At 42.9% G+C, this 22,242-nt stretch overlaps 1 protein-coding gene across 1 annotated transcript in view; it reads left to right on the top strand.

Moving 5' to 3' along the window:
- Nucleotides 1–22,242, top strand: part of LOC103083316 (BDNF/NT-3 growth factors receptor) — a 94,831-nt gene that overhangs the window by 20,891 nt on the left and 51,698 nt on the right. Inside the window, exon 4 of the mRNA XM_007456116.1 lies at nt 901–1,135. Within this exon, the coding sequence (XP_007456178.1) occupies nt 901–1,135 (235 nt within the window). The remainder of the gene's footprint in view (nt 1–900; nt 1,136–22,242) is intronic.

Below are 22,242 nucleotides of genomic sequence, written 5' to 3'. Positions count from 1 at the left end.
TGGGTTCATGAGAGCGTCTTAAGACTGGGACCCTCCGCTCCCTGAAGCACATGCCAGTGTTAAGATACCTTAAGTTGTCACATAGCTGGGAAAAGGCTGGGTGTGTAAGACAGGAGATAAAGAAGGTATAAGACACCGCACTTCGCTGCTCCCCTCTGCCCGCCGCCGTAGTGTGGGGAATAAGACTCGCCCCAGTAAAAGAATAAATGTGTTGTGATTCAAAAGGCTCTCCTATGTGGTGCCCAGGACATGTGTTGAGCTGGAGGTCAGGGGTAGGGGTGGTACGAAGGAGATGGTATTTTTCACTGGGAATGAATGTCCGGAATGAGGTTGCCCTGGGATTCTGCTGAGTTGGGCTTGGGGATAACATGGGCAGCTTGAAGCCATGTTGGGCCACGGGGCAGGTGGAGTAGGGGAGAGCAGAGCTGCACTCTGGAGGGAGTGAGGGCCCTCTGCTGCAGCATGTGACTGGGAGGACAGAGTTGCTAGGGTGCAGTGAACCCTCACTCCAGGAGAGCCAAACTCTGCCCGCAGTGTTTTATTTTGATTTGGGTTTTTTTGTTTGCTTGTTTTTTGCTTCGTCCACCCACTGCTTTTCAGGGTCTTGGGATCTAGCCAGTGCCTGATCCCAGCATAGTTCCAGAACCCTAAAATGTGAACCTGTCTGTGTGTCGAGGGGGGCACTATTCAGGCCCACATGGCCCTGGAAATGCTAGACTTTCTAGGAAATAAAGCCTAGGTGCTCTAGAGGCTTTAGAGATAAAACTGTGGGTGAAGCATCCTTCCCTCCTCTTTTGCTAAGTCAGGCAGCATCTTTCCACACCAGCAGCTGATGTGGGGCAAAGGGCCCCTCAAGGCAAAGAGCTGAGGCTCCAGCAAGGTCTTCTGTGTTCTCCCCAGGGCGCACGGACCTGATGCCGTGCTGATGGCCGAGGGCAACCCACCGACGGAGCTGACGCAGTCGCAGATGCTGCACATCGCCCAGCAGATCGCTGCGGGCATGGTCTACCTGGCGTCCCAGCACTTCGTGCACCGAGACCTGGCCACCCGGAACTGCCTGGTGGGCGAGAACCTCTTGGTGAAGATCGGGGACTTCGGCATGTCCCGGGACGTGTACAGCACTGACTACTACAGGGTGAGTGGCTGTACCGAAAAAGAGACCCCAGGGCCATCCTTCCCTGGGGCTCCCTCGTTGTATTAGTTTGCTAGGGCTGCCACAACAAAATACCACAGACTAAGTGGCTTACACAACAGAAATTGATTTTCTCACAGTTCTAGAGGCTAGAAGTCTAAGATCAAGGTGACGGCAGCGTTGGTTTCTTCTAAGGCTTCTCTTCTCGGCTTACAGACAGTGCCTTCTCACTATGTACACCCTCACGTGGCCTTTTCTCTGTGCACGGGCATCCCTGGGGTCTCTCTGTGTGTCTGAATTTCCTCTTCTTATAAGGACACCAGTCAGACTGGATTAGAGCCCACCCTAACGGCCTCACTTTAGCTTAATCAACCCTTTAAAGGCTCTGTCTCCAAATACAGCTGTGTTCTGGGATTCTAGGGGCTAAGGCTTCTACATATAAATTTGGGGGAGACACAGCTCAGCCCACAACACCGTCCTGCTCTTTCCATGGCTCTCCAGAGCTGTGTGTGAGATCTCCAAGAGGAAAGTTCTCAGCGTGAGTGTTCTGCCAGGGGAACCCTTGGGAAAATTCCAGGAGGCCATGAGGTTAAAGGATTTTGAGGTTTGGATTTGATTCTGTGAAACTATGCCAGGAGCCTTTGTTTGAGGCTTGATCTAAGGTGAACTGGTTCACATAAATGAAAGTACACTAAGACCCTAGAAGTTCCCACTCAGAGCCATCTTGGCTGAAAGTGGATTGGCTGGTGGCCATCTTGGTAAGAGGTTCTGTCCTACTGAGTCTGCCTGGGGTTCCACCATTTGAAACACTAACAGCTAGAGTTATAGACAAAAATTCAAATCCACTGATTACCTGGAGTTGGCATCCTTGGCATGTTAGATTTGTTAACTGACATCTCAGAACTTGGGTATGAAAGAAAAGGGTTATTTCTGGAAACTGGGAAGTCATGATATTGAAGATTTGGGTTGTGTTCTACCACCTCAAACCACCAATTTTGTTTTCTTATTGTTTTGCTTGATTTTTAAAAAGAGAGGGATATAGGAAGAAAAAGAAATAAATGTTCTAGAAATATATTACCTAAGAGGATAAAACTTAGAGCTCCACTAACTTTCATACTAGGTTAGGGCTGGTGAAGAAAATGCCTGTGCTCACCTTTGCTCTGCCCTTTATGATTTACGCTTGAGGAGGAGCCTTCTCAGTTTGTCTCCTGTACTCCTCCCTGCAGCCTCCCTCACCTCCAGTGCCTCTGCCCCTTAGCCGAGCTGACTTTCCTACAATTAGTCTAAGACAATGAATCCATTGCCTTGCTGCGTATTCTTCTATAGATTGATTTGTGGGGTTTCTTCCTTTGTCACCTTGATGAGCACTGTCCACGTTTTATATAGCAAGAAAGGATGGAGACCAAATTGTAAAGGATTTTCTTGGGTGTATTTGCAGGAAACATGGGCAGTCTTAACTTCAGGTGTTCAAAACAGAGTTGCAAAGCACCTGTCCTGAGTCTAGCAATGACTGACTAGTTTATTCCAGATAGCTAAAACATGGCGGGAGGTTGCCTGCCAATGGATGCATCTTCTCTGTTAGCTCTGCTCCCTTGGCAGGGAGCGGGGATAGGGGCGTTTCCCGGTCTCAGGAGACAAAGGAACACGTGAGTTCTTCCTTAAGAAATCTTTGCTGACCTTGAGCATCCAAGGAAGAAACATGTGGCACAAGCAATAGCTCTCCCTTTCGCAGTAAGTTAATAAAGGTTTCAGAGTGCCTGGCACAAAACAAGGGCTCGATAAATATTTTCAGCCTTATCATTATCCAAATCAATAAAGTTATGTTTCATTCTCAAAACTGGGACTGAACTAACTAGAACTCAGTGTCCTTTTCTACAATCTCTAGAAAAATAATTCAGAGGAAGAAGACTGAAAAGCTCAATGATATGAAGATAAATTACCCAATCAGAAAATAGGCAAAGGGTTTAAGTTTCTTTTGGTGTCCCAAAGAAAATGTACAAATGGCCAATAAGTACATAAAATGATGCTCAACATCATTAGTCATTAGGGAAATGTAAATCAAAACCACAGTGAGGTACCATTTCACAACCACTTGGCAAAACAGACAATAAGAAGTGTTAACGGGGATGTGGAGAAATTGGAACCCTCATTAAGTGCTGGGGGGAATGTAAAATGGTGCAGCTGTTTTGGAAATAGTTTGGCAGTTCTTCAAAATGTTCAACACAGAGTCACCATATAACCCAGCAATTCTACCCCTAGGTATATACCCAAGAGAATTGAAATCATATGTTCACACATACACACACACACACACACACACACACACACACACACACACACGCACACGCACACAAACTTGTACACAAACGAAATAGCAGCACTATTCATTATAGCTCAAAAGTGGAAACAATTTCAGTGTCCATTAACTGGTGAACAGATAAAATGTGGTCATCCATATGATGGGCTATTATTCATTAATTAAAAGGAATGAGGTACTTATTCATGCTACAACGTGGATGAACCTTGAAAACACTATGGTGAGTGCAGAAAGCCAAGCGCAAAAGGTCACATACTACATGCTTCCATTTATATGGAATGTCCAGAATAGGCAAATCCATACAGACAGAAAATAGATTAGTGGTTGCCAGGAGCTGAGGGGGCAATGGGGAACGAGGAGTGACTGGATATAGAGTTTCTTTTTGGGGTGATGAAAATGTTCTAGAATTCTATAGTGTGATGACTGTTTAGTATATGTGTAAATATACTTAAAACCATTGAATGTATACTTTAAAAGGGTAAATATTGTGGTATATGAATTGTATCTCAGTAAAAAAGCCTAAAAAATACTAACAAAACAGTGACCATCGTAATAGACATGAGAAGTTAACCTTGGTCATTTATGCATTATAAAAACACTGTCATTTGTCATCTACCATATATTCTGACTTGTTGAAAAGAAAATCCTCCACTTAAGTGACATTTTCCTGAAGTATTTCCTTCTGAATTGATTGGACGAAATAACTATTCCCAGTTCCTTTATTTATTAAATGGTCTTCATGGAACTATCCCAGTCATTAAGAAATGTTCTTCAGATGCCACATTGATTTAATCCCCCCACCATGGTCATTACTCAGTGGCAGCTGCAGGGTCTGTATGTTTGCTTGGTTGTTTGTTGTTCCCATTGAGAAGGAGGAGGAAAAAACGGCCTTTTGTTGGCGTCTATGATAGATGGCCTGGGTGGAGCCGGTAGGAAAATGGATGATGGGTGTAAGAACCTGACAATTTGATGGTAGCTTAGGACAACTAAGAAATTATGCATTCTATTTTGCCTTCTCTAAAATTTCAAAATGGTGGTACACTTTTTGGTTCCATGAAAGTATTTATTGTCATAGAACTCATTTGTAGAATAGTATTGCTTATTTAAATATCAAAAGTCTGTCAGTAGAGTCCATTCTCTTGAGTCTGTCAAATTGACAAGTAGAAGCTGGTGCTCTGTTTCTGCAGGTGAGTTGAGTACATCATGCAGTGGCTATTTCCCAGGACACTCTTGCTTTCACATGAGTTACCCACCTGTTGGATCATCCATAAGCTTAGCATTGAGCCTGTCCCCATCATAGTGTCTCTTCATCTTCTCTGCCACATCAGCTGGGGAATGTGTTCTCCTTACAGCTCTGGTTTCTCATTTGTGGGCACATTTTCTCCATTGTTTTGTTCCTAGCTTCTCCAAAAGCCTGCACACTCCAAGGTGGGGAGCTGCCCAATGTGGGCTATCATCACCAGTCTTAAGTATCCTTCCTGCCACAGTAATGGAGGAGGATTTTTGAGTTCACCAAGGCTATCTTATATGGAAGGATGGCGATTGGGCCTAGAGTCAACTGGATTATTAAGGAGTAACATGTCCCTTATCTTTAAGCAAGAACCAGTCCCAGTGGCAGCCTGAGCCTCTGTTCATAGTGGCTTGTGAGCAGCCTTGCAGGGTGGCCCCAGCTCTGTGCGATCCATGGCAGGAGGGGCGGGTGGCAGCTGTTTCTCCATCATGGGGGAGCTGGCAGCACCAGGAAACGGCTGCCTCGAGGCTTCCACCCTGTTGCAGCTGAGCTAATTATATCTTCCCAAAGAAGGAAGAAATCGGAACACTACATTTGCATTGAAACCAGCCTGATATGGCAGGTCCAAAATTACTCTAGCATTTATGTTCTCTGAATTATTTTAATTAGCAGCTCTGCAGTACCAGTCTTTCATTTCATTTTTATTCCTTCCCTCCACTGGCAAAGCCTGGCATTTAGGAAGCATCTGAACCAGATTCCTGTCAGAGACCTAGGATCTCACTCTACTTGGTCATTACTATGCCACAGTGTATCCACTGAATTTTTTTTTAATGTGCACTTTGGTATTTTCCACAATTTGGCTTCAATATGCATTTAAAATGAATGTGACCGTTGGTGAGTAGAGAGCCCCAAACATCTGAAATCCTCGCTTTTAAGTCTTATACCCCTTTGGGCTTTAGTTTTATGGTGGCAGGAGGTAAGAAATCCTATCCTTTAATCCATCTTTCACTTAAGAAGAAAAGAGAAGGATGCAGAATCGGCAAATTGATTAATGGTGGAGATTAAAAGAAGCAAATGAATATAGCTTGGCTAAGCAAGGCCATGGTCAGAATCCTAAAGTGTTAAAATGATACAAACAACAAGTCTAGAAATCATCTTCAAGTGCTCAATACAGTTTATGAACAGCAGAGAGAAAAGACAGTGGTTTTTCTTAAAATAAGCTGATATAACGAGTAGGAAAAGAATTGTTTTGAACTTCAGTACGTTGTCCCTTAATCTGCCCACCCTGGAGGGAGGGGGGTAATAAACTGGAAAATAAAGTCCTGAACCATAGAGGAGAGACGAAGGCTTAGGTAATTTAAGAACTGGACAAGCACATAGGAAATAATCAAGGATGAACTTTCATACCTTGGTCTTTGAAAAAATGTGTTTATTTTAAAAGAAATATTTGTATGTAATGTGAACATTTCTAGATAGGTAGGTAGGCGGACAGATGGATGGATGGATAGATAGATAGATAGATCTCAGCTTATTCCACAGATGTTTTTAGTGTGTTGTGTAAAATGCCCAGGTCATTCCCGCTATGAGGACCAGCATGGCATCTACCAATTCCAGTTCCACCTCCTCCCTGACTTTCTCCACGCAGAGTAATGGCTCACAAATCTGTGATCCCTCAATACTTCATATAAATAAGCATTACAGCATAGAGCACGTTGCATCATGGAAACCTGTTCATGTGCATGTCTTCTCACTGATATGAGAGCAGGGAGAGGACAAGTCTAATATATCTTTGTATCTGTGCAGACTGTAAGAGTGCAGGGCACATTACTATGTATGCTGAACAGGACACACATAAGGAAAAGCCTTGACGAGCATATCTTTTTAGCCCTGTTGATGAATACAGAAGATACTCAGATTTGCAGATAACCTGTCTATGAGTCTAGGAGTGCTGTCTTCAGGAAGTAAAGCCAGAGATATAGGGACATCCTTATCTCAGACAATTTATTTTCAGTAGAAAGCCCAGAGCTTAAACTTATTTACATTAATACTGTAGTAGAAAAACTTCTTCTGATATACTTTGCCTAGAACCCATAAAGCCAGGCATGGCATTCATTTTAAGAGGCAACACAATCCCTTCCTGAAAGAAGAATGCCTCTATGTCATTAACTCTCTTTTGCAGATGCCATTTCCTTATTTTCCTCCTTAATAGATACTCACACAATGACTCTTAACTTTCACATGAACAATTATAGACCTTTCTGGTTGGATTCTTTTGATTAAAGTGGCCCCAGAAATGTAAGAGTTTGTTTATTCTTTGAAATCATCTTCAATTTATGCCTTGTACAACAGTTAGAGAGAGCACAGTTCAGAGGAACCTGTCTGTTGGAGAGAAATCAGAACGCTGAGTTCAGACTAATTTTATATAAAAGCTGATTGGCATACATTGCTTCAAGATTCTAAATTGGCTTAATTTGTATTCAAGCCGCCCTATGAACCTTTCACATATGCTTTGGAGTTGCAACAGGGTGGGTGAGTATTCATTCATTCGTTCATTCATTCAACACACATTAATGAAGCAGCTGCTATGTGTTAGATACTGTACTAAATAACAAAGGAGGATTTTTTAGACATGTGATAATGTGATGAATGCTGTAATAGAAATACGTACTGGGAACCCTAAAGAGGAAGCCACCAGCCTACACTGGGAAACCAGAGTAGGGTTCACAGAGACATGACATTTGAGCTGGTATTTAAGATATGAACCCAAAATTGTTCTAGAGGCAAGAAGGCTATGGGCCAGGAGGGGAGGGGCAGAATTCTTGGCATAGGAGGTAGCATAGGACAAGAGATGGCAACGTAAACATTGCGATGCGTGGCCAGGGAATGGGACTCCTTTGCATGCCTCTGAGGCTAAAAAAGTAGGCTATTTAGGCTATTATCAGATTTCATGGGGGCCTGTTTGCCATGCCAAAGACTTTGGACTTGGTCCTTTTGTCAGTGGGAAGCCACTGAGAATTTTTATGCCAGAAAGTGACATGTCATATTGCATTCTGGCAGCTTATGAAAATAGATCCGCCCAACAGATCCCCACATCTCCACTGCTGTATATATTTGCTTGGCCTAGAGCAGCCTCTCTCAAACTGGAACCATGAGCTGTCAGAGGCTGTTCACCAGTAAAAGAGATCCATGGTCACTAAGGTAAGAACAATTTCCTTTCTACAGAACGCCTCAGTGCCTTTAATCTATTATTGGGACTTGTGGCCTTTTAAGAAGGGCTACGGAAAGCGGCCAAAGCCTGCATAAAAGAGCTGGCGTGGAGATCCTTTGTCCAGGGGCCTGGTTCCATCCATTTCCTAACTAGTAAAGTCTGTCAGTGGGAGATGGCATAAATCCTCTTGTTTTTTCAGTCTTCTGAGTCTCTTCTTCTTGAAATCAAAAGCCCGTCCACTTTGTACATGGAAGTACTACATACAGAAATTAAGTGTGCTTTCAGGTATGCTGGAAAGGAAGGTAGGCCATAGCCTATTGACTTGCTTGGGCCAGAAGGATTCTTATTCCTCAGAGTACTGAGAGGTATCCTCAGCAGGTACTTTCTCCCATTTTTACCCATTTTTGAAGCAGTCAGGCCTCAGCTGTCTCATGTCTGTGACATTCCATATCTTTGCATCACTGAGACCGGAGCTCCTTAAAAAAGGAAACTGGCAACATAGAGTAAGCTGGAGTATAGAGGAAAGAGCATCAGACTGGGGTCCTACAGGCAAAGGTTTGAATCTGCAATTTCTCTCTTCTAACTTTATGATTCTCTCTGTTAGGAATGAATTTAGCACTTAGCTACTAGCAATGGCCTAAGCAGTTAGGGAGTTGCTTTTGTTTGCATGACAAGAAGTTCACAGGTGGGCAGTTTCTGATTGGTTCAGAAGCTTTTCAATGTCAGAGCAATTTTTGGGCACTTGGCATTTTCTTGGTCTTTTCCTCATGGCTGAAAGATGGGTGCAGCAACTCCAAACATGTCAAACATGCAATTGGAGGAGGAAGGGGGCAAGATGGCTTCAGAGAAAAGTTAGTTTCTACCTGCATGCCTTCCTTTCATCAGGAAGTAAATCTTTCCCAGAACATCTCCTCTGCAAAGACTCCTTCTTATATTTCACTGGCCACATGTGGGCCAAGACTAAGGACTGAATACACTTGCAGAGATCAGTGGCTTTCTGAAGACCCAGACAAACTATGGTTCTACTATAGGTAAAAAGGAACTGAAAGTGAATGGGTGAATGGGTTTGGGAAGAGCAAAGAAAACCATGCCATACTCACCTGATGTGCCATCATGGTCTCTGTTTCTTTATTCTCAATTAGCTCCTGCCTTTAAAGCTTGTTGAGGACAATAAATTGAAGTGGCACATAATCGGTGCTAAAAAAACAAAAGTGCTGGCATTTTTCAGTAGGAGATTTTTACTCCTCTGTATTTAATGCTTCTTTTTTCTCAAGCTGCTTTTAAGATTTTCTCTTGGGTTCATTGGCTTTCTTGGATTTGTGGGCTTATAGTTTTCATCAATTTGAAATTTTCTGACCACTATTTGTTCAAATATTTCTTTTGTTCTCCCTACTTACCTGCTAGGGACTCCAATTTCACTTTTATTAAACTACTTAAAATTGTCTCATTGCCCACTGAGCTCTTTTCATATTTTCAGATTCTCTTTTCTTTGTGTTTCATTTTGGATAGTTTCTATTACTCTGTCTTCAACTTCCATAACTTTTTTTTCTTCTGCAGTGTCTAATTTTCCATTATTCCCATCCAATATATTTTTCATCTCACATATTCAAGTTTTCATTCCTACAAGTTCATTATGGGCCTTTTCTTATACTTTCTAGTCTTCTAGTTAACTTTTTAAGCATGTGGAATGCATTTATATTAAATGTTTTTGGTATATTTGTCTATAGTTCCATCATGTGTGTCAGTCCTGGATCAATTTCCATTGATTGATTTTTCTCCTCATCGTGGATCTTATCTTCCTGCTGCTTTGTATACCTGGTAACTTTAGATTGGATGCCAGACACTGTGAATTTTATGTTGTTGGATGCTAGATATTTTGCCTTCCTAAAAATATTTTTGGGCTTTGTTCTGGAATGTGGTTATATTGCCTCGAAGCTGTTTGATCCCTTTGTGTGTTGCTGTTAAGATTCATTAGGCAGTATCAGACCAGTGCCTACTTTAGAGCTAATAATTCCCCGCTACTGAGGCAAGATCTACTAGGTACTCTACCTAATTCCCCATGAATCATGAGGTTTTCACTCTGCTTCATCGGGAACTGGCAGTATTACTGGTCCTGTGTGAGCACTGGGCACTGATCCTTTTGGACAGTCTTCCCCAGCCATTGATAGTGTCCTCACATCAATACTCAGCTAAATACGTGAGGGGCGCACTCTATAAATCTTCAGAGCTTTCTCTGTGTGCAGCTCTCTCTCCTTTGGTATTCTGTCTTTTCCATTCTAGTCACCTTGATCTTTCCAGGCTCTCTGCTCCATCTCCTCAATCCAGGGAGCATGCTGGGCTCCACTTGGAGCCCTCTGTCTCTTTCAATGAATTAAGCTTGGTAACCATAGAACTCACTATGTTTGTTTCTCGTCTCTCAAGAATCGTTATCCCTCATCGCCTGTTAACTAGTGTCTTGAAAATAATTGTTTCATATACATATATTTAAGCCAGTTTTTGGTTGTTTCGGATAAGAAGGTATATTTTTTCCCTGTTACTCCACCTTGCCTAAAGGTAGAAGACAGTCGCCATTTCTCATGATTAATATGTCATTAAAAAAAAATCTATCAGTGAACCACTTACAAACTGCAGTAAAGAAAACAAGTCTCCCACGTCTTTAGAACATCTACTTCCTGTGAAGGATTTTTTTCTTTTTAATTAAATAACTTACATTTACATAATATTTCTTCTACAATCAAAGTTTTCCTGCCTACACAAGATTATTACTTTAGTAAGACAGTAGATTGTCTCCATCTTCAGTGAGTATTGAGCAAAAGGAAATTATCGAAGCTTCCCTGTTACCTCTGAGAGATTCCCCAGGCTCAAAGTGTGAACTGGTTCAAGAAGGCTTTGGAAAAAGATGTGTGGGCAGATTATTAATAATGCTCCACACTTTTTACATTTTCCCACAGTCATTGTCCTGTGGTCAGAGACAGAACACCTTGGATGGATAAATGACTGAATTAGTCCAAGATGGTACTGCATATATAATTTTTAGCCATATTTCTTCAATATGTAGATTCTGAATGAGATTCTGAGAACAGAATGATTCTGTTCCCTAAAGAAAACCACAAATCTCTTGGGGAGAAGAAACATAGTGAATCACTCTGATGCTAGGCAGTATGATACAAGTTGTGAAGCGTAGAGATCAACTGATTTTTACTGGCATGTGGGATGAAATCTGGAAAATTCTCTGGAAGAAATAAGATTTGACCTGGGTCTTAAAGAAAGAATAGCAGATGAAGGTGTTATTGAACTTAAAGACTATTGCAGATGACTGAAGTTATAATCAAGACCAGGTGACCTGATTCCAAGTGCTTCTTGGGCAAAATGTGCATCTTCTAACCTTGACCTCCACAATGCCTCACACAGTGCTGAGCACTTTCTAGGTTCTTAGTGATAATGATGATTGCCTAAAAGGAAGGTCTGAGAAAGATTATATACCATTCCCCCTGGAAGTCTTTGAAAGTAAAGATGTTATCCACCATAGTGGGTCTTGAGGATGGAAGTAGCTCCAGGTGCAAGTATGATTTGACTCCATCTCTCAACTCTCCATAAAACTTTCTTAGAATTCTATCCTCAAGCAGTTAGTTCACATTCCTGTTTGGTCTATTTGTCCAGATTTGAAAAAAATTATAAAACTACAAAAGATTGTTATGACAACCTCACCTAATGCTGTGTACATACAAAGACATTAAAAACTTCAGGGTTGGACATCCCTGGTGGTGCAGTGGTTAAGAATCTGCCTGCCAATGCAGGGGACATGGGTTAGATCCCTGGCCCAGGAAGATCTCATATGCCGTGGAACAACTAAGCCCGCAAGCCACAATTACTGAGCCCATGTGCTGCAACTACTGAAGCCCGCCTGCCTAGAGCCTGTGCTCCGCAACAAGAGAAGCCACCCCAATGAGAAGCCCGCGCACTGCAACAAAGAGTAGCCCCCGCTCACCTCAACTAGAGAAACCCCGCACCCAGCAACAAAGACCCGATACAACCAAAAAATAAATAAAATTTAAAACAAACAAACAAAAAAACTTCAGGATTGATCCCTCTGCAGAGTTGCAGCAGCTTCTCTTGGTGGTCGTTCCATTTGTGGCCATGAGAACTTAGTACAGGCATAAAACCTGAAAAATTCTACTGACCAGATAAAAACAAATTCCAAATTGGACTCCACTAAGAGAATTTTCAAACATAGAGTTGCTTTATGATATCCAACTGTGAGACAACTTCTCAAATTCTCTTCATGCTAATGGAAGCATAGCAAGGTTACCTTGCCTGGTACTATCGTGCTCCCCACTATATAGGCTCCCAAGCTTGACCATACCTCTGAATAGCTCAAAGTGCTTTCTGCAAAATATTGGTTACTAGGCCTCACCTTAGATATACTGATCCAGCATCACTGAAGATGAGAATTGGGAATTTATATTTTTAACAAACTTCTTAGGTGAGTCTGATGGACAGCCAGGTACAAGAATCGTATGGGTCCTGCTCAGCAGCATTTATAGAAAATAGCTAACACGGTCTCATCTATGCTAAGATTCATATAGTAACTTTATAAAAGATCTTAATTATCAAGCTTCAAAAATAGAATAGGTGCTGTTAAAATTTCTTTCAAACTTGACCCATTGTTTTCCTGATGGAGATAGTGCTATAGTAATTAATGGATTTTTAGGACTTCCAGTGGGAAAAACTCTTTGGATTTTAATCACTTTCATACAGTCATATCCTACTCTCCTTATCTTCAGAGCCTAGATTCATTGAACCATGGCATTTCTGAATTGGTAAATGAAATATTATTTGATACTCTCCCCTCTCATCCTAGGAGGTAAACTTGACTCATTGTCTGGGTAAGTGTTGTCAAAGACAACAGGAGGATAGAGAGAGAGACAGAATAAGCAGCAGGTTCAAACTGCTGTGACAGGTGCCTGGACAAGCCAACATCAGATCAGCGATGGCTCCCTCCAGGAAGGAACCCGGGCTCCCCGGCTGGCCCCTCAGACTAGGCAGACCCCTGCTGGCCTTCTCCGTCACTGCATGGTTGTATAGCCGTGTGGGCGATGGTTCGGGCCCTGTGCAGGAAAAGCAAGAAAAGACTTGTGAGGAGTCAAACAGCTTGTCAAGGTATCCTTGTGGGTGTCTGTATTGAAGTGTCACAGTATGAAGTCTTTTTATTAGCAGCTATTTTAGAATTCTCGCACTGAAATGGAACAGTTTCTTCCCTACATGGCATTTCCAGGCTGGTTTCCTCCCTCACAGCCCTATGACAGCATCAGCCATCTCCTAAGGGGGTGGAACATGACGCTGGGCTCCTTTGACGGCAGGGCCCGGCGATGTGGCCCACGCCCTCAGCCCTGGAGATAATTTGGTTCATTCACATGTTGCTGATGACGGGGATACGGCTGTGGAGGGTGAGGAACATTTGAGGCTTATGCCTCCGAATTCGTTTGAACATAGAAACCTTTTGTGAGGGTATAGAGGGATTGATGCCCCAATTTTCAGGGCACAGAGGGAAAATTTACTCCAAGGTGAAGCTGCACAGGGAGTTAAAACCAATATCAGCATTTGTGTGTGTGTGTGTGTGTGTGTGTGTGTGTGTGTGTGTGTGTGTGTGCAGCTACCTCAGGTGTTTGCATGCTTCCCAGCTCTTTTAAGGCAAGAAGTGAATTTCTTCTGGAAAACTCATTAGGCTTCATTGTAGGAAACAATTGTGACCTTAAAAGACTCCTGTTAATGTGTTAGAGGGTTGATGTTGGGTCTTGTAAGGAAGACTAACATTTACTGGCCTTCTTTAGTATCTCAGCTTGACATGTAACCTTCTCAACCATCTTTAGCATACAGATGAAGAGAGTAATATTCAGAGAGGTGAAGTCAGTTTCCTGAGATGCCATAGCTCATCCAGGTGGCAGAGCTGACATTTGAACCCCTGTTCTGGAAGGAGAAAACCGTGTTCTTCCCACTCTGAACCTCCCTGGTGCCTTTAGCACAACCACAGCTGCCCCAGTCTTCTCCCTGGGAGGTAGGGACAGGTTGCCTGGTGAATTCTCAGAGTTCTGCCCTTAGTGGTCATAACAGGTCCATCTAGGACACTGGCTCACTGTGTAGGACCATGTCCTAAAGCTTTATTGGCTGCAGGAGAAAAAGGGTTACTTTAAATTTCAGAACCACAATGTCGTGGTCCAAGCACGGTTTGGAAGAAGAATTTCCAAACACAAAGTATTTTAGAATAGGGTGAGTTTATTGAGAACAAAGAGCAGAGTTAGTGAGGGGCGCTGCAAATACAGTGGGCCGACTTCCTGATAGACCGGGGAGAGCCGACCTGAGCCCCTAGTAGTCAACTTTTATAGCCTCAAGACAAAATTCTTCCTGGCAGGATGGCATTAGGTGATTGGTCAGGATGCTACAAGGTTACTACACGGTGATTATTTTACCTAATAGGGACTCAGGGGGCTGTCTGGTTTAGATTAGGAGAGCCCCTGACAATAGTTGCTATGGGGGCTGAGTTAATTCCGGAGTTTTGGTCCTGTGTCCTCGACATAGGGCTCCACACACAACCTTAAAGGGCTTCAGATATAGCCAGTCTGACTTCTCAAGGAGGGAATCTGGATTCTTTCCAGATGCCAAATCTGGTTACTACGCCAAGGAATATGGAACCAGCAGACCTGGCTCTATTCTCACCTGCAGTGTGTATGCAGCGTGCAGCTTTGAGCAACTCACTTCACTTCTCTGACCTTACTTTCCATCTTAGTGAAATGGTGAGGAAGTCTGTTCTGCCTGCTACTTAGCGCTGTCATGAAGCCACCATGGAAGGTGTAGAGAATATGTATGTAAGTTATTCTTCTTGTTGTTACCAGTGAACAGGGACAACGTGGAATCCTGTGGCATATGTTGGGCTCCACCTCCCTTGTTTGGAGGAGTGCTCTCTTAGATAAACATCCCTGAAACTGGGATGGGTTCCTAAGAATGTGGGCATAGTCTCACATCTTTATGGAATAGTCTCAGGGTGCTGCCTTTGGGGACACTGGCCATCTCTCTTTCCTTCAATTCTTGCCTCCTGGATTTATGACATACATCCCACAAGTGTTTTCCAGCCACTCTTTATACACTGTTGGGCAACCCCCCGCCCCAGGCTAGAGTGATGTGTATGAGGTCTTTGCGAATGTCAAAGGACTTCCCTGATCTTTTCTGGCTGTTGATTTTTACTCTGTATTTCTTCTACTATATCCATAAAGACGACTTTAGCTGCTACCACAGGAAGCACGTTTTAATATTCTGTGTGACATACTTCCTTTGTCTCTTTGTGGTTGGTCCAGAACTATCACTTGCTTACCTTTGGCAGCCATGATGAGTCATAACTATTTGCTTGAGCATGAAACACATGTCATAAAAGGGAAATCATCATGGCCTAAAGTACACACACTGCAGCGCAAACTTGACTTAGACAACGTAGGACAGCCTCTGCCCTTTAGCAATCTGATGAAGCCTAGGGACTCCTTCCCCAAATAAGGCTTTAAATGCATAAAATAAAGTACACGGGGGCTTCCCTGGTGGCGCAGTGGTTGAGAGTCCACCTGCCGATGCAGGGGACGAGGATTCGTGTCCCGGTCCGGGAGGATCCCACATGCCGTGGAGCGGCTGGGCCCGTGAGCCATGGCCGCTGAGCCTGCGCGTCCGGAGCCTGTGCTCCACGATGGGAGAGGCCACAACAGTGAGAGGCCCACGTACCGCCAAAAAAAAAAAAAAAAAGTACACGGGGCTAAAAAGGAACACAGTTACCTTGCAGTACATTTACGTGTTTAAAATGTGATATAATAATGCAAGTGTTTTAGTTAAAACATTCAATAATGAGATCTGGGGGCAGGTCTAATAACCACTGTAATTTCAAAGTGATGAGCATAAATGATGTTTTGAGATATCTGCAACAACAGTAATGTAATATGAAAATATCTGATCTATGTGTGACAACTTCACACATGCTGCTGATACTACTGTGGTTTGTGGCCGACGTTAAGAATTGGAAATGCTAACTTTTTGATAGGTTAGTGAAAATTAGATGGAATCCAATCCAATCCAATCCAATCCAATCCAAAGAATCCACACATTCTTTTAAAAACAACTTTGAGGGGCTTCCCTGGTGGCGCAGTGGTTAAGAATCTGCCTGCCAATGCAGGGGACATGGGTTCAATCCCTGGCCCGGGAAGATCCCACATGCCGCGGAGCAACTAAGCCCGTGCGCCACAACCACTGAGCCTGCGCTTTAGAGCCCGTGCTCTGAAACAAGAGAAGCCATGACAATGAGAAATCCGTGCACCGCATGAAGAGTAGCCACTGCTTGCCTCAACTAGAGAAAGCCCATGCACAGCAATGAAGACCCAACACAGCCAAAAAAAAAAGAATAAATAAATTTATTTCAAAAAAAAAGAAAACAACAACTTTGAGCTCTCCATTTATTCATCTCCTTAGGGTTTCAAATTGCTCTTGATAATATTTGTGCCATTTTTTCTAGATTTAAGGTCAATTTCCTTGATGGAACCAGAGAATATCAAAACAGGAATTGCACAGTTAACTCACTCAACAAATACTTTGGAGCACCTTATGTGCACTAAGAGGAAAAAAGTGAGCAAAAATCTACACATCTCAGCCTAGTGGAGCTAATGATCCAGTTGGGGAGCCAGGCATTAGTCAGATAAACATATGCAAATAAGAGCTGTGAGAAGTGTCATGAAGCAGATATCCTGAGGGCTGTAAGAATCTGTAACAAGGGATCTGACCTGGTATAGGAACTTTGGGAAGACTGAGGTAGGAATCTTTGTGCTTCATCCTGCAGGTTGGGTTAACTAGGCTGAAAGAGGAGAAAAGTACCCTCCACGCAGAGAAAACAACAGGTAGGAAGGCCGTGTGGCAGAAGAAGCAGAGCAGAGTGAAGGAAACAAAAGATGGCCAGTGTGCTAAGCACAGAGCATGAGATGCAAAATTCAGATGGAGAAGCAGAAAGGAGTTACATCACATAGGACATTGTCAGCCATGCTAAGGATTTTTCATTATCATCAAACAGTGAGATGCTGCTAAGAATTTTAAGTAAGATGTGGGATGGTGCAACTCTGGAGAGCCAGAGCAGCTGTAGGCAAATGGGCTAAGAGGTTCTTACAGAAGTTCAGGAAAGACACGATGATATGGCGGTCACAGGTGATGACAGTGGAGGCAAAGCCAAGTGAAGAGGCTTATAAGCTATTTAGAAGGCAAAATTGCAGGACTTAGTGGTGGTTTGGGTGTGGAAAGTACAAAGCACAGGAAGTCAAGGATGTGAAATAGATTTCTGACCTGCATAGCTGGACAGACAGTGGTGCTATTCCCTGTCCTGGTTTTGGAATGGGCTGGCAGACAACAAGAACTCAGTTGGCACATGCTGAGTTTGATGTAATTTTAAGCCATCTGTACTTCTAGGGTGTATATTTCTTGCTCTAACGAGCGAGAGGACACTCAGAGGAGGGTGGTCAAGAAGTCTAGGACCATGCCATAGGAGGGATAGTTGAGGGAATGGGGAACGTTGGGACGAGAGAAAGGAAGACCTAGATGTAGACGCAGTGGCTGTCTTCTGCCCTGCAGATGAGGACAGTAGCTCTAGAGGCCAGAACTTGGACTTCTGGGTAAGTTTCAGGAAGAAGATTTGGCACCATGTAAAGAGGTTGTGAGGGAGAACTGTGACAGGGGTTGCCTTGACAAGAGATGAGTTTCTTGTCACTGGAGGGAAGTGTCCAAGCATAGGCTTTCCGTCTTCCATGATGTTGTAGAAAGGGCTGTGTTTTGTAAATTGTGTTCTGTGGAACATGGGGATTTTTGTGGAGGGGTTTCAGTGATTAGTTCTATAAACAGTTTATTTAAATGTCATCTGCTTATGTGTACTATAACCATTAATATAACTATTATTACTAAGTGCATTATAACCATTAATAAAAACTAATGGAAACCAACATGCTCAGATGGATTGCATATACAGTTTTAGTACACTGGGCAACAGCAAACCTTTAATGTGTTTTTGTGGTTTGATTTATAATACATAAATGTTACCGAGGTAAAATTTTATAAATAAATTCAGACTGATATGATGCATTTTTATTTGACTTAGCTTGGTGGATTCTGTTTTAAGATTGTATGTGAGGTAGGTAACTTCTAAAGCCATTTATCACTCAAAGATTTCAAGGTTTTCATCCTGACAATCAAAATCAGCTACCATATTCTCATTTATGTAAATTATTTTAGCCCAAACCAAAAGGATATGACCAGATATAGTTCTTCTATGTACAGGGAGAAATTCATGAAACAATCTGCTTCCAGAATCAACTGTGGTTCCAATTCACCCAACACTCTCCAGTAAGCCCTCTCCTTACTTCTTTCAAACTCGCCAAACTTCATCTGAGCTTTCAAGGCATTGATTATATGTGCATGAACTATTCTAAAAAGTCTGAGGCTTAGTATCTCATTATACTTATGACATAATTATTTAAATGGTTTAAGGACCGTAACCAAGTCCATGTCACAGAGAGGAGAATGTTCACAGCTTTGAAGCTGTGAATAGTGAAGTGGCAGTAGTTAAAGAGGAAAGAGAGAAAATAGCAAGCAGATCAGAGAAACCCAGAGAATGTTTGATTCAACTTTTTACCAGATGACTGCTTCACTATTCTCTAGATTCTCAGTAAAACTCACCAACTTTGCAGTAGAGAGAACATTCACCCAAGGACACACTTGGCTATAACCATATTCTCTACTTGCCCATTCAGTGGTAGAACACCCAGTGTGTCCTTAAATACTCCCACTGAAATGAATGAGAAATGAATAGAAATATGGCAGCCTACTTCAGCCCCTTGCATAGCATTCTAGGTTCTTCATTTCCAAACGCCTATACCTCAGAACCCTTTCAAGTGACAAACAAAGTTGGCCTGCTAACAAACATAGTACTCCCATTATTAATAAAGTCAGCTGCCTGTGGTTACATGAACCCAAAGTGTCATAAGTAATGATTTCTGTGCATTAAGTACCACCCATATGATTTGCCTGTCATCTGGGCAAACCCAAACCTCCTTGGGCTTCAGTGTATGGGCCTCAATTGTGAAATGAAGGCAGTGCTTGGGTCAGATGACGTCTATAGTCCTTCTAGCCTTAAAATTCTAAGCTCAATACCCAATTCCACTGAATTAAATATTTTTTGCCCAGAGAAGACTTAAGATTAATTTTTAGAGAATTTACAAATCTGGCAAAAATAACAAAAACAGAACCACACTTATGTCTTTCCACAGGAGGTAAAATTTTGGTTAGTGATATTTTTTTAAATGTGTTTCTTTGTTCTCTTCTCATACCCCAACTTCCATGAATCTTTCAAAATTTTCTTGGGGATGCATTTATCTCCTGGCCTAACAGATAAGAGGGTTAGGTGGTATTATCTTCTTTTACCTTTTCTCCCTTGGAGGAGTATCCCTATAGTAGTTAAAGAAGTTTGTTTATTTATTAGCTTTATGCAGGTTTCTTTGTCTTGGATTGTATGTATACAAGGAAATACATAAAATGGCAGAAGAATGCAAAGTTCTATAAAACCTGATAACATCTTAAGGCAGCTGTATCTGCTATCATGTTGTAGATCAACATCATCTGTGGAAAACCAGGGCCTCTCCTCAAGACGAATATCTTAGAGAGGCAGAGGAACCAACGTAAACACAGTCATGAGATGGTTTTCATTAAATAGTACACCCCAGGGTACATGCCTTGTGCTACTTGGCTCTGTTCAAATAAATTAAACATTGTCAACAGTTGTCAGTGTAATTCTTAAAGATCTCAGTTTTATAGATGGCAATTCAGAGCTTCAGAAGATTAAAGGTCTTGCCCAACATGAAGGCACATAGCCCAAGAGTTTTCTTTACCTCTTTAAGGCATAAAAGAAGGAGGGCTCCAATCTCATCACTCTTCACACATCACTTATAAGAGGACCATCCTTTATTCCTTCAGCATGGAGACTGAGCAGGACAGAGAATGAGATGTTTTTGGCAGGAGGTCTCTGGTTTGGAATAGTGATTTTTCCGTATATAAACCCAGTTCAGTTTCTCAAATGGTGGGAAGAACAATCTTTTTTCTTCTCTCGGTTCCCACCTCCTGTAGGTCGGCTAAGTGCTTCCGAGTGAGGGTTGTAGCTCCTCCTCTTTCCCTGTCCCTGTTGGCTTCAGCTTTCCCTAAGCAAGTTCAAGGAACTCACCAGCAGTTTGGAGGTTAAGAGCAGCAGGCCTGGACATCCCCTTGGTGTGGCAGGTTTCCAGGAAAGAAAGCTACAAAAGGAAAGAGTAGTGTGGGAAAGCAATGTCCACTTGAATGAGATCAGGATGTTCTGAGCCCTGTGTCCTGGTGCTGCCTGCCTGGGGCTGCAGCTGGCACTGCCAGAAGGCACTCGTTGCCCTCGGCAGCCCTGGGTGCACCTTGGAAGGCAGCACCCACCCCCAGGGGAGTACACACAGTGGCAGCAGGCAGAGACAGGCCACCCAGGGGGAGTTCTCAGAGGAAGGAAGGTTCCTGTGAGGAGTGGTCAGCAAGACATTCTTACCCCGGGACTCATGAGAAGGGGAGCATTTTTCCTTCTTTCCCAAAATGCAAATAGCCTCTGTCCTTGGAATAAGAAAGATGGGTTGCTAGGCAATCAGTTCACAACAAGCACCCACCCTGCCTGTGTTTCCTGACCCCTAGAACAATGGAGACTTTTCAGTGAATGGAACCAAGATGGGGGAAAAGACATGGCAAAAATAAAAATGGAACCAGAGATTATGGACAGTCTGGCTCATAGGCTATGGGAAGAAAAATGTAATATGAATAAGTTTTGCTCTAGGCAGATCAGAGAAGGTTTCGTTTCTTACCATCACATTGGCATTGTCATCACAAGCCAACCGGTATATAGGCCATGCAACAGCCGCTGTCCCATGGTGACCCCATTTGAGGATGTGACATTGTTATCAGTTAATTAGGAGTTCTTGGGTCTCAGTCTCTTTATCAGAGAGATAATGTTTGGAATTATATTTTTATAAAAATAATCTTTTTAGCAATTCCCATGTTTTGTTAGATCCTGTCGGAGTTTTGGTAGGAAATAAGTGCCACACTGAAACTGAGTAATGGAAGCATATTTGAATTAAAGGACTATTTACAAAAATGTAGGTAGGTTTTAGGGAAACCACAGGGATAATGTTGGACCCCATCACCTGTTGGTCTGAATTTCCCTGTCCCTGTTGGCTTCAGCTTTCCCTAAGCAAGTTCAAGGAACTCACCAGCAGTTTGGAGGTTAAGAGCAGCAGGCCTGGACATCCCCTTGGTGTGGCAGGTTTCCAGGAAAGAAAGCTACAAAAGGAAAGAGTAGTGTGGGAAAGCAATGTCCACTTGAATGAGATCAGGATGTTCTGAGCCCTGTGTCCTGGTGCTGCCTGCCTGGGGCTGCAGCTGGCACTGCCAGAAGGCACTCGTTGCCCTCGGCAGCCCTGGGTGCACCTTGGAAGGCAGCACCCACCCCCAGGGGAGTACACACAGTGGCAGCAGGCAGAGACAGGCCACCCAGGGGGAGTTCTCAGAGGAAGGAAGGTTCCTGTGAGGAGTGGTCAGCAAGACATTCTTACCCCGGGACTCATGAGAAGGGGAGCATTTTTCCTTCTTTCCCAAAATGCAAATAGCCTCTGTCCTTGGAATAAGAAAGATGGGTTGCTAGGCAATCAGTTCACAACAAGCACCCACCCTGCCTGTGTTTCCTGACCCCTAGAACAATGGAGACTTTTCAGTGAATGGAACCAAGATGGGGGAAAAGACATGGCAAAAATAAAAATGGAACCAGAGATTATGGACAGTCTGGCTCATAGGCTATGGGAAGAAAAATGTAATATGAATAAGTTTTGCTCTAGGCAGATCAGAGAAGGTTTCGTTTCTTACCATCACATTGGCATTGTCATCACAAGCCAACCGGTATATAGGCCATGCAACAGCCGCTGTCCCATGGTGACCCCATTTGAGGATGTGACATTGTTATCAGTTAATTAGGAGTTCTTGGGTCTCAGTCTCTTTATCAGAGAGATAATGTTTGGAATTATATTTTTATAAAAATAATCTTTTTAGCAATTCCCATGTTTTGTTAGATCCTGTCGGAGTTTTGGTAGGAAATAAGTGCCACACTGAAACTGAGTAATGGAAGCATATTTGAATTAAAGGACTATTTACAAAAATGTAGGTAGGTTTTAGGGAAACCACAGGGATAATGTTGGACCCCATCACCTGTTGGTCTGAAGTGACAGGGGAAGGAGTGAATC

The sequence above is a fragment of the Lipotes vexillifer genome, unplaced genomic scaffold (genome assembly GCF_000442215.2).
Source record: "Lipotes vexillifer unplaced genomic scaffold, Lipotes_vexillifer_v1.1 scaffold806, whole genome shotgun sequence".
Taxonomy (NCBI): Eukaryota; Metazoa; Chordata; class Mammalia; order Artiodactyla; family Lipotidae; genus Lipotes; species Lipotes vexillifer.
The sequence above is the reverse complement of the archived record's forward strand: the minus strand, read 5'-3'. Positions and strand labels throughout refer to the sequence as shown.